This window comes from Mustela nigripes, chromosome 4 (genome assembly GCF_022355385.1).
Source record: "Mustela nigripes isolate SB6536 chromosome 4, MUSNIG.SB6536, whole genome shotgun sequence".
NCBI lineage: Eukaryota > Metazoa > Chordata > Mammalia > Carnivora > Mustelidae > Mustela > Mustela nigripes.
Window position 1 is genome coordinate 164,107,933 of NC_081560.1, and position 12,307 is coordinate 164,120,239.

The window sequence follows — 12,307 nt, forward strand, 5'->3', positions numbered from 1 at the left end:
AAAGGAGCAATTCGTTTTCTTTTGGCTTCCAAGATCTTCCAAAGATCTGTGATCTTTCCCTCTCTCTTTTCCATATACTTGTGGATCACTCTATTTCCAAGGACTCCTTAAATATTGATACTTCTTAGGTATTTATCTTTAGCTTAGGACTGTATTCATCCTATCTTATTTTCATCCATTCTCGTAATTTCAACTATGAAATTATGAAATGTCATAATTTCAAAATTATTGAAATTATAATTTCAATTATTCTCATAATTTCAACTTATACCTTGATGATCCCCCAAACCTGGTCTCCATGAGTTTAGAACTACCCAATAGCACACTGCAACTATCCTAAGCAGAACTCATTGTCCTCTTAAAATCTGCCCCTTCTCTTCCCAATTAGACTGTAAACTCTGGGATAACTGGGACCATGTTGGGACATGGCCAGACTCCTGGAGTCTGGAAAAATACCTGGCACATAGGAGTTAAGTATTTGCTGAAGGGCTGAAAGAGCTCTTTTATATCAATAAGATGAATACTGAATGCTGTAAGAGAAAAATGGCAAAGGCCTTATGTCCCTTCTCTATCTTAGACTGTTCAGGGAGAAGCCACCTGTGGGATCCTGGAATAATAGTGGAGTCTAAAGCCCTGGACACCCTATTAACACACACACACACACACACACACACACACACTAAACTTCAATTAATGGTATAGGTAGCATGACATAATATAACTACTCAACCATGGAAAAACATTTGGATTTTATTTGATTAATGTTTTCTAAAATGCTGATTAACATAAGCTGTACTTGAAGCTGGATGACAGACATGCTTATTTTAACAGGCTTTTCATCCTAGAAATATTTTCAAAAAAATACTCAATCTTGGGCCTCTTGCTACAGGCAGGTTCCATGGGAATGCACAAAAAAGAGGCAGATAAACAGTCCCCATGGGAGACTGTAGTTCCTTTAAAAAACAGGCTACTACTTCCTGTAAGTTCATAAAGTGCCTTTTCCTTTGCTTAGTCATCCAGAGTGAAGTCAAAGGGCTCAAAGTCTTTCCGGAAGCGACGAGCCAGCATCTCTTCCTCTTCCTTGCTGACCTGACATTGCCTCCAGTCAGACCTGTCAGGAATATTAAGGATGGCTTCACTGGCCAGCACCTCCCTGCAGAAAAAAGTAAAAATGGACAGTATCAGCCTGAAGCCCCCTTCTCTCTATTCCTCTTCAGCTAGAGAGCTCTTCTCAGTGTCACCCAAAAAGGCATGCAAATTCATCTGACTTTGTTCATACCATTTTCTCTTGCCCAGAGTACCATCTCTGCCATTCTATCAAAAATCATATTCAAGGGCACCTGGGTGGCTCAGTGGGTTAAGCCTTGGCCTTCAGCTCAGGTCATGATCTCAGGGTCCTTGGATCGAGCCCCACATCTGGCTCTCTGCTCAGCTGGGAGCCTGCTTCCCCGACCCCCACCTCTCTCTGCCTGCCTCTCTGCCTACTTGCCATCTCTCTCTCTCTGTGTGTCAAATAAATAAATAAAATCTTAAAAAAAAAAATCATATTCAAGGGGTGCCTGGGTGGCTTAGTGGGTTGAAGCCTCTGCCTTCGGCTCAGGTCATGATCCCACAGTCCTGGGATCAAGCCCTGCATCAGGCTCTCTGCTCAGCAGGGAGCCTACTTTCCCACTTCTCTCTTAGCCTAACTCTCCACTACTTGTGGTCAAATAAAATCTTTAAAAAAAAATCATATTCAAGTTAAGTGAGCAGCTCAGGTCCTATCTCTTTTCTAAACCTTCAAACCCTATTTCCTTTTCTCTCTTGAACAAGCTGGAATATTACTGGTACTTATAGAAGCAACACTGACGTAGTACAAAGACACTGGGCCCTGGTCAGAAAGATCAGAGCTTGGGGCAAGCATCCAGTTCCTGGTCTCAGTTCAGGTCACAATCTCAGCGTCATGAGATCGAGCCCTGGTCAGGTTCTGTGCTCAAAGCGGGGAGTCTGCTTGAGATTCTCTCCCTCTCTCCATCTGCCCACACACGCACGCATGCGCGTGCATGTGCTCTCTCTCTCTCTCTCTCTCTCAAACAAATAAATAAAACCTTTTAAAAAAGAAAGATCAGAGGCTTAATTCCATTCCTAGTTCAACCACCTGCTGTCTCTGACTTGAACATGACTTCATTGCTAAGTCTTGATTTCCATGCCTATGAAACACAGTAAGGGTTTTTGTGAAGTATGGAAATAACACAATCCAAGTACCAAACCAGCTATAAATACATCTTGCCTTGAACTCTAGTTTTGTCATCCCAATTAGACCATGACTTTGCTGAGGGCATGGTGCAGATCAGGCCTAGTATCATGCCACTGACTTTCTGCCTCTCCTAGAGGACTCACACCTAGGCACAACAGCACAGGCTCAATCAATATCAATAAAATAACTTATCTTGGCTCTCAGGACTAAAAAATATATCCTGATACACACACACACAGAGGCTACCTTCTAATGATCACTGCTTTACATTTTTATTTATTTTTACACTCATTTTGATATATTAGAAATATCTCTACTTGGGACACCTGGCTGGCTCAGTCATTAGAGCATGCAACTCTTGATCTTGGGGTTGTGAGTTTGAGCCTCACACTGGGTATAGAGATTACTTAAAAAAAAAAACCAAAAAACAATTTTTTTTAAAAGAAAGAACTCTATTTGTCCATCTGTATGGTTCATTTTTCACTTCTAACTACAATAAACAGAAGAATTGAAAACAAAATCACATGAGTTTTCTAAAAGCCACAGGATCTGAGCTCCAGCACCTTGGGCAAGCCTTGAGTCTACTTCTTCTTCTATAAAATGTAGACAGAACCACCTTTCTTGTACAGTAGTGGAAAAAAATTTTTTCAAATATTTTGTTAACTATAAAATGCTATGTAGCTGTACATTAGTATTTTGAGAAACAGTTAACATTGAAAATACAACAAACTATCATGAGCACAAAACCATTCAGAGAACCTCTCTTGTGGGCTTATGTGCCTAAGTCATCAGTGTCCACATCTGCATCTGTTGCTAAGGCAACAACAAAAAGATAACATCAGATGTTTGAAGTCCCTAATAATACCCATTCTCACTTATCAGTTATCTTTTTGAAAATGTAGACAACCATATTTCCTAGACTTATCCAATGGTAGCAATCTCTTGGAAGTTTCCCAATTTAGTCCAAGAAGGGTGCAAAGTTGACTCAAAGCTCAGTTCTAGCCAGGAAAAAAAAAAATGCAAATCAGACACGAGCATTATCTAATCTGTTCTGCACATCTTATACTGCCCTCCCTCTATAATCTATTTCTTATTGCCAACAACTTCCTATCTTCAGTCTGCCTTGTTGATAACACTCCCTATATGGTTTTACAATCATGTTGTCTGATATGAGGAGCGTAAACGACACCTCATCTAGGCCTAAGGATACTACACAATAATGAGGTTAAAATCTCATGTTTTGGAGTTCAACGTACCTGGGTTTGAACCTACCGTGTGTGCTTATGGACAAGCTATCTAACCCCTCCAAGGCCACGCTGTCCATTAACAGGAGCCACTAGCCAGATCTAGCTATTTAAATTTTAATCCTAGGGACACCTGGGTGGCTCAGTTGGTTGAGTGGCTGCCTTTGGCTGGGGTCGTGATCCCAGGGTCCTGGGATCGAGCCCCGCATCACGCTCCCTGCTCAGCAGAGAGCCTGCTTCTCCCTCTCCCTCTGCCTGCTGCTCTGCCTACCTGTGCTCTATCTCTCTCAAATAAATAAAGAAAATCTTAAAAAAAAAAAAAAAACTTAGTTCCTCAGTCATATTTGCCACATTTCAAGCATTCAGGAGCCACATGGGGCTAGTGATTACTATATAGGACAGTGCAGATTTATAAACATTTCCAACATCATCAAAAGTTCTACTAGGCACATCTCTGAAGCCTCACTTTCCGCTTTGGTAAATTGGGATGACAGTACCTATCTTACAGAATTGGGAAGATTAGATGAAGCAATGCATGTAAAGCTCTTGGCACAGTGCCTGGCAAACAGCATATACTCAATTAATGGTAGCACTTCACTCCTTTCGGCTAGAAGGCCCACACCCTAATATTTGCCTTATGACTCTATCTCTCAGGCTCAATGTCAACCTCTTCTTGAAGCCTTTCACAAAGCAGAAATAAGCTCTCCCTTTTCTTAATTTCTGAAATCCACGATTCCTTCAAACTTTTTTATGGTGCTTTTCACATTCTGCATTACATTACTGTCACATATGCAAATATCTGACTTGCCCTAAGACTATACATTCTTTGGGGCAAATACTGTTTCCTACCAGGCTTTTTATTCAATTGTCTATGCAGCCCACTACTCTGTTCATAGTAGGCCTAGTGAAAATACATTTAAAATAAGAAAAATATACAAACCTTCCAAACTGTAAAGGAAAATTCCTTTTAATTCTATGGAAAAGCTTCTCTCCCGTGTCAAGTTCAACATAAAAATACGCTGCTCCTGGCTGTGCAATCTAAAGTAAACAGAGTTGTATGAAGACATATCATAATGCTTTAAAAATCTAAAACCTAGCTCACCTCTTATAAACTTTTATTTAGCAAAGAATTCAGTCTAGAAGCATAAGACAAAGAGTGTGAGCAGTACAGATCCCAAGCCACTTAATGGAATACAGTTTAAAAAGCCGAACTACAAGATATTACAAAGATCCTCCCAGTGGCATCCAACCTTCAAAGTTCCTGCCTTAGGAAATTTCACATTTTTTGCTCTTCCCAGGAATGCACTGAAGCATTGCTGTAATGTCATCCTCATCTCCAGTCCAACCAGTACCCCAGTACCCTCTAGGTCCAAACAGTCCATCTGCCTATTTAACATTTTTGGGATGCCCTGATATGACCTCAGACTCAACATGTCAGAAACCACGTTTTTACTTCTCATCCTCTACTTTACATACTTCCCCTCCTATTTCACCTGCTTGATGTCAGAGTGCTCTGGGATTTCCAACAGCTCAATCTGTTGCTGCTCGGCCTGGGTGATGAAGGCATCTTTAATGTCATCTGTGGTGCAGGAGCTGAGTGGCACAGGAATGACCTGAGGGGTGTGGGGGGAGAGGCGGACAGATGGAAGATATTCTTCATACAGGTCCCTGAGAGGTCAACCTCCTGCACAAGTCCCTGAGAAGTAGCAAATCCATCACAGGGGTGGAGAAATACCCCTCAGCAGAGATTCTCCTCAGGCCAGCCAGGCTTGTGTCAGCCTGTCTGTAAGGACTTAAACTTACGAGATAGCTTGCCACATGTGGGAACCAATGCCTGATGCAGGAAAGGCTGGAGAGAGATCTTTCTGTCATCAAGCCCTTGCCGGCTCCTAGGTAATATGTGTGGCAGAGTCAGGCCCATTTGAAAATTTAACAAATGTGCCAGAAAGAAAACCACCACAGCTACAAACCAATTATCCATAAGTAATCCCCCAGTTTCTGAACTGATAGCTCTATCAAGGCACTGGGACTACTTCTCACCTCTAAGACTTCACTCAAGCTGCTGAAATAATACCACTCACATAAATACCCACTCTCTTCCACCTCTACCTCTATCAAGGCCCCAGTCTTTCTTGAAACCTTCAAGTACCCATTCCTTTTCTAAACAAGGCACTTACTACCTGTGCTGGCCCATTCATACTGACCATGCACTTCCCTGGATTTATCACTGCAGATTCTTTACAACCTTTTAATGAATACTATTCAAATGATAATATGAAAATCTGTATTAAGTATTTTAAATATTAAAAATGTAAATATTTGATTTTAGATTAGAATTATATATTGAAATATTAATTAATGTTATTTAAATACTTGTCAATATTCAGGTCCCCACAGGGTCCTTCCAAGTTCTGGAAGGTCTCAGGGTGGAGACCACCTACCTGCAGCTGGAGATGATGGCTCTTATAATTTCTCTCAAATAGAACACACCGTTTCCCTCGACTCTTAAAGAACCGCCTCAGTGTCACCTTATACTTCTCCACCTCTTCTACCACCTCTGCAGAAAGCTCCACCACCGACTGGTAGTGCCCAATGGGTAGGATGAGGACATGGTCATCAGATAAGCCTCCTTTGGCCAGGGCAAGGTAGCACTACAGAGGAAGCACACAGAATCAAGACATCAATGCCACATACAAGATTTTTCAGGGAAAGAAAGCCAATATAAAGAGTGAGCATGAGGGTGTCGACAAAGTGCTTGAGAGGCTATAAGAGAAATTCTCTGACTTAAAAAAAAAAAAACTAATTTTAGAGGTTATAACAGGAACCTGGTGAAGAACAAAATTAGATACAACAAAGTTCTATCCAACTATCAAATGAAGTTGGATAGAACTTCATTGATGGCACACCATCAAGCTTTTGGCTTCAAACACACCAAAGCTAAAGGAGACAGGAACAGCAAATAGTTAGCTTTTCCCTCCAAGGCTCCAAACCTGAAAACCATTTCCCAGTTATTATTGCCTTCAGCCACAGAAAGATACCACTCGATTTCAAAATGACCACTTTCCCTATGATAACATCAAATTCCACACCCCACCCTCTAGACTCACAAAAAAGGGGAAGATGTCATGATTAGCATCCAGCCTCCCGACAGCCTTAAACTGCTGCCTAACCCAGACAAAATGAAAGCAAACATATAACCTAATGGGAGAAAAGAAGGAGAAACCTTAAACTCAGACACATCCAAAAATGTAGAAAACTATGGTTCCTAACAGTGGATGTCAGCAGCTAAACAGCAACTAAAAATATTTCTGTCAAAACCAAAACATGCAAGACAAGACTGCTCTACCCTCAGACACTCTTTGAAAGAAAAACAATGAGTAGAGAAATGGCCAGTGAATATCACCACTGGCAAATGAAGGTACTAGAGCTTTAGAAAAAAGCAATCCAGCATTTCCTTATAGTGTCATGAGTTCAAAGTTAAGACTGAAGGAAGGAGTCATTTATCATTAATACCGAGATAATCCGACAGAATGACAGAAGAGGTATCCAAAACAATCTAAAGCATGATCATCCTTGATTTACTTGGCATAGAGGATAGAACATATTACAAATTTAACCTTCCAGATGACTGAAGTTCATCGAAACCTTATAAACACTAAAATATTTTCCTAACTTTTACAATAACTATTTTTGATTGTATGGTTTTTTTAAGATCTTTTAATTTATTTATTTGACAGAGACACAGTGAGAGAGGGAACACATGCAGGGGGAGTGGGAGGGAGAAGTAGGCTTCCCGCTGAGCAGGGAGCCCAATATGGGGCTCAATCCTAGGACGCTGGGATCATGACCTGAGCTGAAGGCAGCCGCTTAATGACTGAGCCACCCATGTGCCCAAAGATTTTATGTTTTTAAAGATTACTCTTGAAGCCTGAATCTTCTAACCTTTTCTTCATGTCAAAGGGTCACTGCCAAGAACATCAGTTTTTATATTGTTTTTTTTTTTTAATATTTTATTTATTTATTTGACAGAGATCACAAGTAGGCAGAGAGGCAGCCAGAGAGAGAGAGGAGGAAGCAGGCTCCCTGCTGAGCAGAAAGCCTGATGTGGGGCTCGATCCCACGACCCCAGGATGATCTGAGCCGAAAGTAGAGGCTTTAACCCACTGAGCCACCCAGGTGCCCCCAGTTTTTATATTGTAATGTGCAGTGAAGCTACTGAAGGTTTCTATTCCAGACTAAAGGGCACCCCTCACTCTCAGAGCTTTATCTCCCCGTTCTTGTGAACAGTTTCACACTTGCCCAATCTCCTCCCCTTCCTTTCAATTTCTCACCTTCTGTCCTATACTTGAATCATTTCTGAAAATGTATAAATAGGACCTGAATGAATGTTTCTGCCATACATAAAAAAATGCATGGATTCTGTAACAATTATTCTGGACTCTTAGCAGCCTTTCCCTCCTTTTACCAGTTTGTGGCCATGGGCCATTAGCATAATTCCATGTATATCCCTTGAAGAAGGCATGGCAAAGACTAAGCCAAGACAAAAAAAGGTAATGTGAGGAGATCAAGAGGAATGGTTGCAGGGAGGGGATTCTAAACCCTCTGCCAGATACCTAAAGGTCCCAGAGATTCCCAAGAAGTTCCTATCAGACAGAGGACAATACAGGTAAGTATAGACTTGAATACTAGTAGGCTCTAGGCTAAAATTTTCATGTGGCCTCCTACTAGGGGTGCTGGGCTGGGCTACAAACAAGATCGGAGATATTTTTTGCCCCTGTAGCTTCAGGCCTAGATGAGAAGGAAACAGGTTTCCTTGCTCATCCCCTAGTCTCATCTCTGGGTTATATAATCCTGGGCAATTAAAAGGTGAATGGAAAGGAAAGGTCGTTTCTCCCTGAGGCCTAGAGCAGCCCTGAGCTAAGTGCCTTGTTCCAGATCTGTATTCCCCTGGGCGCCATTTTGAACTACTGAAGCTTCCCAAACAGAAGGCAATCCAAAGCCTGCCTACCATAAAAGCTGTGTGGAAGAGAAAAATGGCATCAACTAATCCAAAGAAGAAAACAAGGTCCAAGAGAGAATCCAAAAAGGGCATTCCTGTAAAACCAAAAACTTTTCAGGTTTGCTCTTCTTCCTACTGAAGAGTTCATTCATAGACTCCATGACCAATGAGGCCCCAGGCCTTGACCCTATAATGCTCCCCCTATAGATAGGAGTGTGCCAATAATCAAAATATAAAATTTAAATGTAGAAGACTGGGACTCTTCAGTCTGGAAGTATAAAGGCAGAGAGGGATATGACTTAAAAAGGGTACAATGATGAAAATGAGACTCTGCTCAGTCTACAGGAGGCCACAATAAAGGGCTCTCAGATTGTAAGGGTAAACTGAGGAAATGCTCACCCTCAGAAACCAAAATTAGAATAAATCAATGAAAGAAGAGATGAAAGTATCTATTTGCAGAAGCACTACACGGACTGAGAAACATTCTATAAATAATTCCATCAAGAGCCATGGGAAACAGCCAATTCTAGTCACAGGTGACTAGGGTACAACTATAATCCTGAAAATTAAGCTTTCTTTATTCTAAGTGAATGAAAAAGAATGATAATGGTCTATACAGATGCCAGGAAAATAAGGGTCAAAGACCAGTATTAGTCAATACCTAAACAAGTACTACCCAAGGAAAAGTATCTGAAGTCTGAAACGGGACAACTTTACTGTGAAATAAACAATTCACCAGTTGTGCACAGCCTGAGTAAAAATCTTCCTCGGGATCATCCAGTTCTGTGATTCAGTGCTTACCAAGAAACCTTTTCATTATTATCTTGGGATAATGACACTACTACCCACACTATGAATGTAGATATGGGTATTCCTGTCTAGGGATGCTATACCCTCTATTACTAGGCAAAACTCAGGAATTTCTCACTTTAGTCTTTCATATAATGATTTAGCATGACTCTGTTCCCAGTGTTAAGTAATTATAGATAAAAATTAATAAACTCAGCCTTCTGAATCTGAAGACAGAAAAAAAAAGTATCAACAGTTTTCATCCAAATGTGTATATAGGCGACAGAGAACTCCCTTTTTAGGATAAAGAAAATACTCTTTTAAATACTGAGTAATTAATGAAAGCAACTCATTACCTCTAATTTGTATGGACAAGAAGTATATGAAGGCCTCACCCTAGGATTCATGTATTTGTCAGAGGGGGAGGAAGGGAGGGAGCACGCTTGTAAAATCACAAGAGAATTACAATAATTAAAAACACAGACAATAACAAATGTGGAAAAATAGGAACCCTCACATGTTGCTGATGGGGATATAAGACGGTACAGTCATTTGGAAAAACAGTTTAGCAGTTTAATTAAAAAATTAAATATAAATTTACCAGCTCCAAAAATTCCACTCCTAGGTTTCTATCCAAAAGAAATGAGAACATATGTCCACATAAAGACATGCATGCAAATGTTCATAGCAGCATCATTCCTAATAGCCATAAAGTGGAAACAACCCAAAAGCCCATCAACTGATATAAAGAATACATAAAAAGGACCACTAAAAGGAAGTACTGACACATGCTACAACACAGATGAGCCCCAAGAATACTATGCTGAATTTAAAAAGTCAGACACAGGGGTGCCTGGGTGGCTCAGTGGGTTATAGCCTCTGCCTTCAGCTCAGGTCACAATCCCAGGATCCTGGGATCGAGCCCTGCATTGGGCTCTCTGCTCAGCAGGGAGCCTGCTTCCCCCTCTCTCTGCCTATCTCTCTGCCTACTTGTGATCTCTCTCTCTCTCTATCAAATAAATAAATAAATGAAATCTTAAAAAAAAAAAAAAAAGTCAGACACAAAGACCACATGTTGTATGACTCCATTTACATGAAACGTGCAGAAAAGGCAAACCCATGGAGACAGAAAATAGACCAGTGGTTGCCTGGGGCTGAGGATGGGAATGGGGATTAACCGTAAATGATCACGAGTGAAGGACATGTTTTGAAACCATGCTATGTGATGGTTGCACAACTTGGTAAGCTGACTACAAATGGGTCAATTATACACTTTATTAAAGTGGGTAAACTTTATGAAATGTAAATTGTAACTTTATTAAGTTAATAAAAAACAAGTAAGGGTGTCCTTCTCTGTAAAAGGTCCTGGGAAGTAACTCACATGTGTGCCGATGTTGACCACCAAATGCTTTTCCACTTCAGGGCTGGCAAGGCAAAACCAGCAGGGTCCTGGAGGCTGAGCTTCATATGGAAGAGAGCAGATGTTACGATGGTCCAAGCACTCCAGCATATACATAATCACCCTATAGAACTCAGCCTTGTTTGATCTTCACACCAGCAAAGACCGGTATACAGCACTGCCACGAAGGGCTGGCCCTGCTGTGGTTCTACTGTGTCCTCCCCTCGCCCCATCATCATTATCAGTGAAACTGACCCCTATAAGAAAAGCTCTAAATTTGCAACCAATTAACAGGTCAATAACCACAAGTGGATGACCACATACTGACTGAAGTAGCATCTAACTGGCAACAGCTGCAGCGAAAGAACACTGAACTGGAGGTCAGGGGTCCCAACTCCAGCCCCAGCTATGCCACTAGCCAGCCAGGACTCTGGTAGTAAGTTTACACCACCAGGGTTCACTTCTCCAACTTTGAAACAAGGGCTAGAGAAAGTGGACTTCAATGAAAGTGAATAATAATAATCTATTATTTTATGAACCTCATTGGTTTTGTAGGCTCTTTACCTCCTATTTTACAGACATGAGGGAAGGGAAGGAAAGGCGGTTTCTCCATAGTTCTTTCAGGAATAGCCTCAGATACCCTCAAAATCAAGCCATCTCAGTATTATTTTATTTTTGGTCTTAATGACTAACTATATGGTTTTCCTTCTCCAGAAGAGGCTCCCTTAGCAAAGCCATGTCCCACACAACACCTGAAATAAGTTACTGGTCACAGAGGAGAGCTCAGGAACCAAGGTACTTACGAGGTTTGCGAGGCTGCTTTGGGTGAGGAGAAGACTTGCCTGTAGAAGAACGCTTCCTTCCCTGCTTTTCATTTAAATCGAAGAAAAATTGACAGGCTGGTTCTTCCTGGAATGGACAAAGGCAAAAGAGAAAATGTAACTAAACTAATATTCAGGCAAGGAGCCAACCATTCACATACAAGGGATCATTCCTGCCTCGTCATACTTCTCTTTCCTTCCAGTCCATTCTGTCTGTTCTAGGTAAGAAAAATATCTTCCTAATCCTGATGCCTGGACTGTCACTCATACTTCTCAACACTTACCCAAAATACCACCAAATCCATGTTTTTGTAAAAGCAAGTTAAAATGCAAGCTATAGAGCAATTCTTGGCTAAAACAGAACAATATGAACCCACCCAAATGCCTTTTCCTTTCACTCTCAGTAGGGCCTTAGTGTAGTCCTATAATTTCACAGGTCAAACAAGTCTAACTGAACTTTAATTAAAAAGATGAGGAGGTTGTTCAAGAAGGAAAAAAGTCTATGAAAGTAAAACATGCAGACTGGTAAAGGAACCTGACATTCCTTATTTTAATGAGGGAAAATTAGTTTCAGAAAGTCTGCTATTAAGAAATTTCTTCAGAATGAGTCCTAGTTACTTGCTAGCACTCGTTATTAAATCACAAATTACATTGCTAACAAGCAGTTGGATCCTTGCCTGAAAAGTTGAAAATAGGGATACCTGGGTGGCTCAGTTGATTGAGTGTCTGACTCTTAATTTAGGCTCATTTCATGATCTCAGAGTCCTTGGATCGAGCCCTGCATCAGACTCTGAGATCAGCGGGAAGTCTTCTTGAGAT

General features: G+C 41.0%; 1 protein-coding gene and 1 non-coding gene across 4 annotated transcripts in view; both read right to left on the reverse strand.

Moving 5' to 3' along the window:
* Positions 1-730: 730 nt before the first annotated feature.
* Positions 731-12,307, reverse strand: part of CWF19L1 (CWF19 like cell cycle control factor 1) — a 31,232-nt gene continuing 19,655 nt past the window's right edge. For all 3 annotated transcript variants that reach the window (XM_059398343.1, XM_059398345.1, XM_059398344.1), the window contains 6 exons: positions 11,471-11,576; positions 10,650-10,729; positions 5,922-6,131; positions 4,974-5,093; positions 4,421-4,518; positions 731-1,153 (listed from right to left, as the gene is read on the reverse strand). In XM_059398343.1, coding sequence (XP_059254326.1) covers positions 1,009-1,153; positions 4,421-4,518; positions 4,974-5,093; positions 5,922-6,131; positions 10,650-10,729; positions 11,471-11,576 — 759 coding nt within the window. In that variant the 3' untranslated portion in view covers positions 731-1,008. The remainder of the gene's footprint in view (positions 1,154-4,420; positions 4,519-4,973; positions 5,094-5,921; positions 6,132-10,649; positions 10,730-11,470; positions 11,577-12,307) is intronic.
* On the reverse strand, positions 5,297-5,444 carry LOC132017082 (small nucleolar RNA SNORA12). The gene has a single exon (XR_009404159.1). It is a non-coding gene; the product is annotated as a small nucleolar RNA SNORA12 (small nucleolar RNA).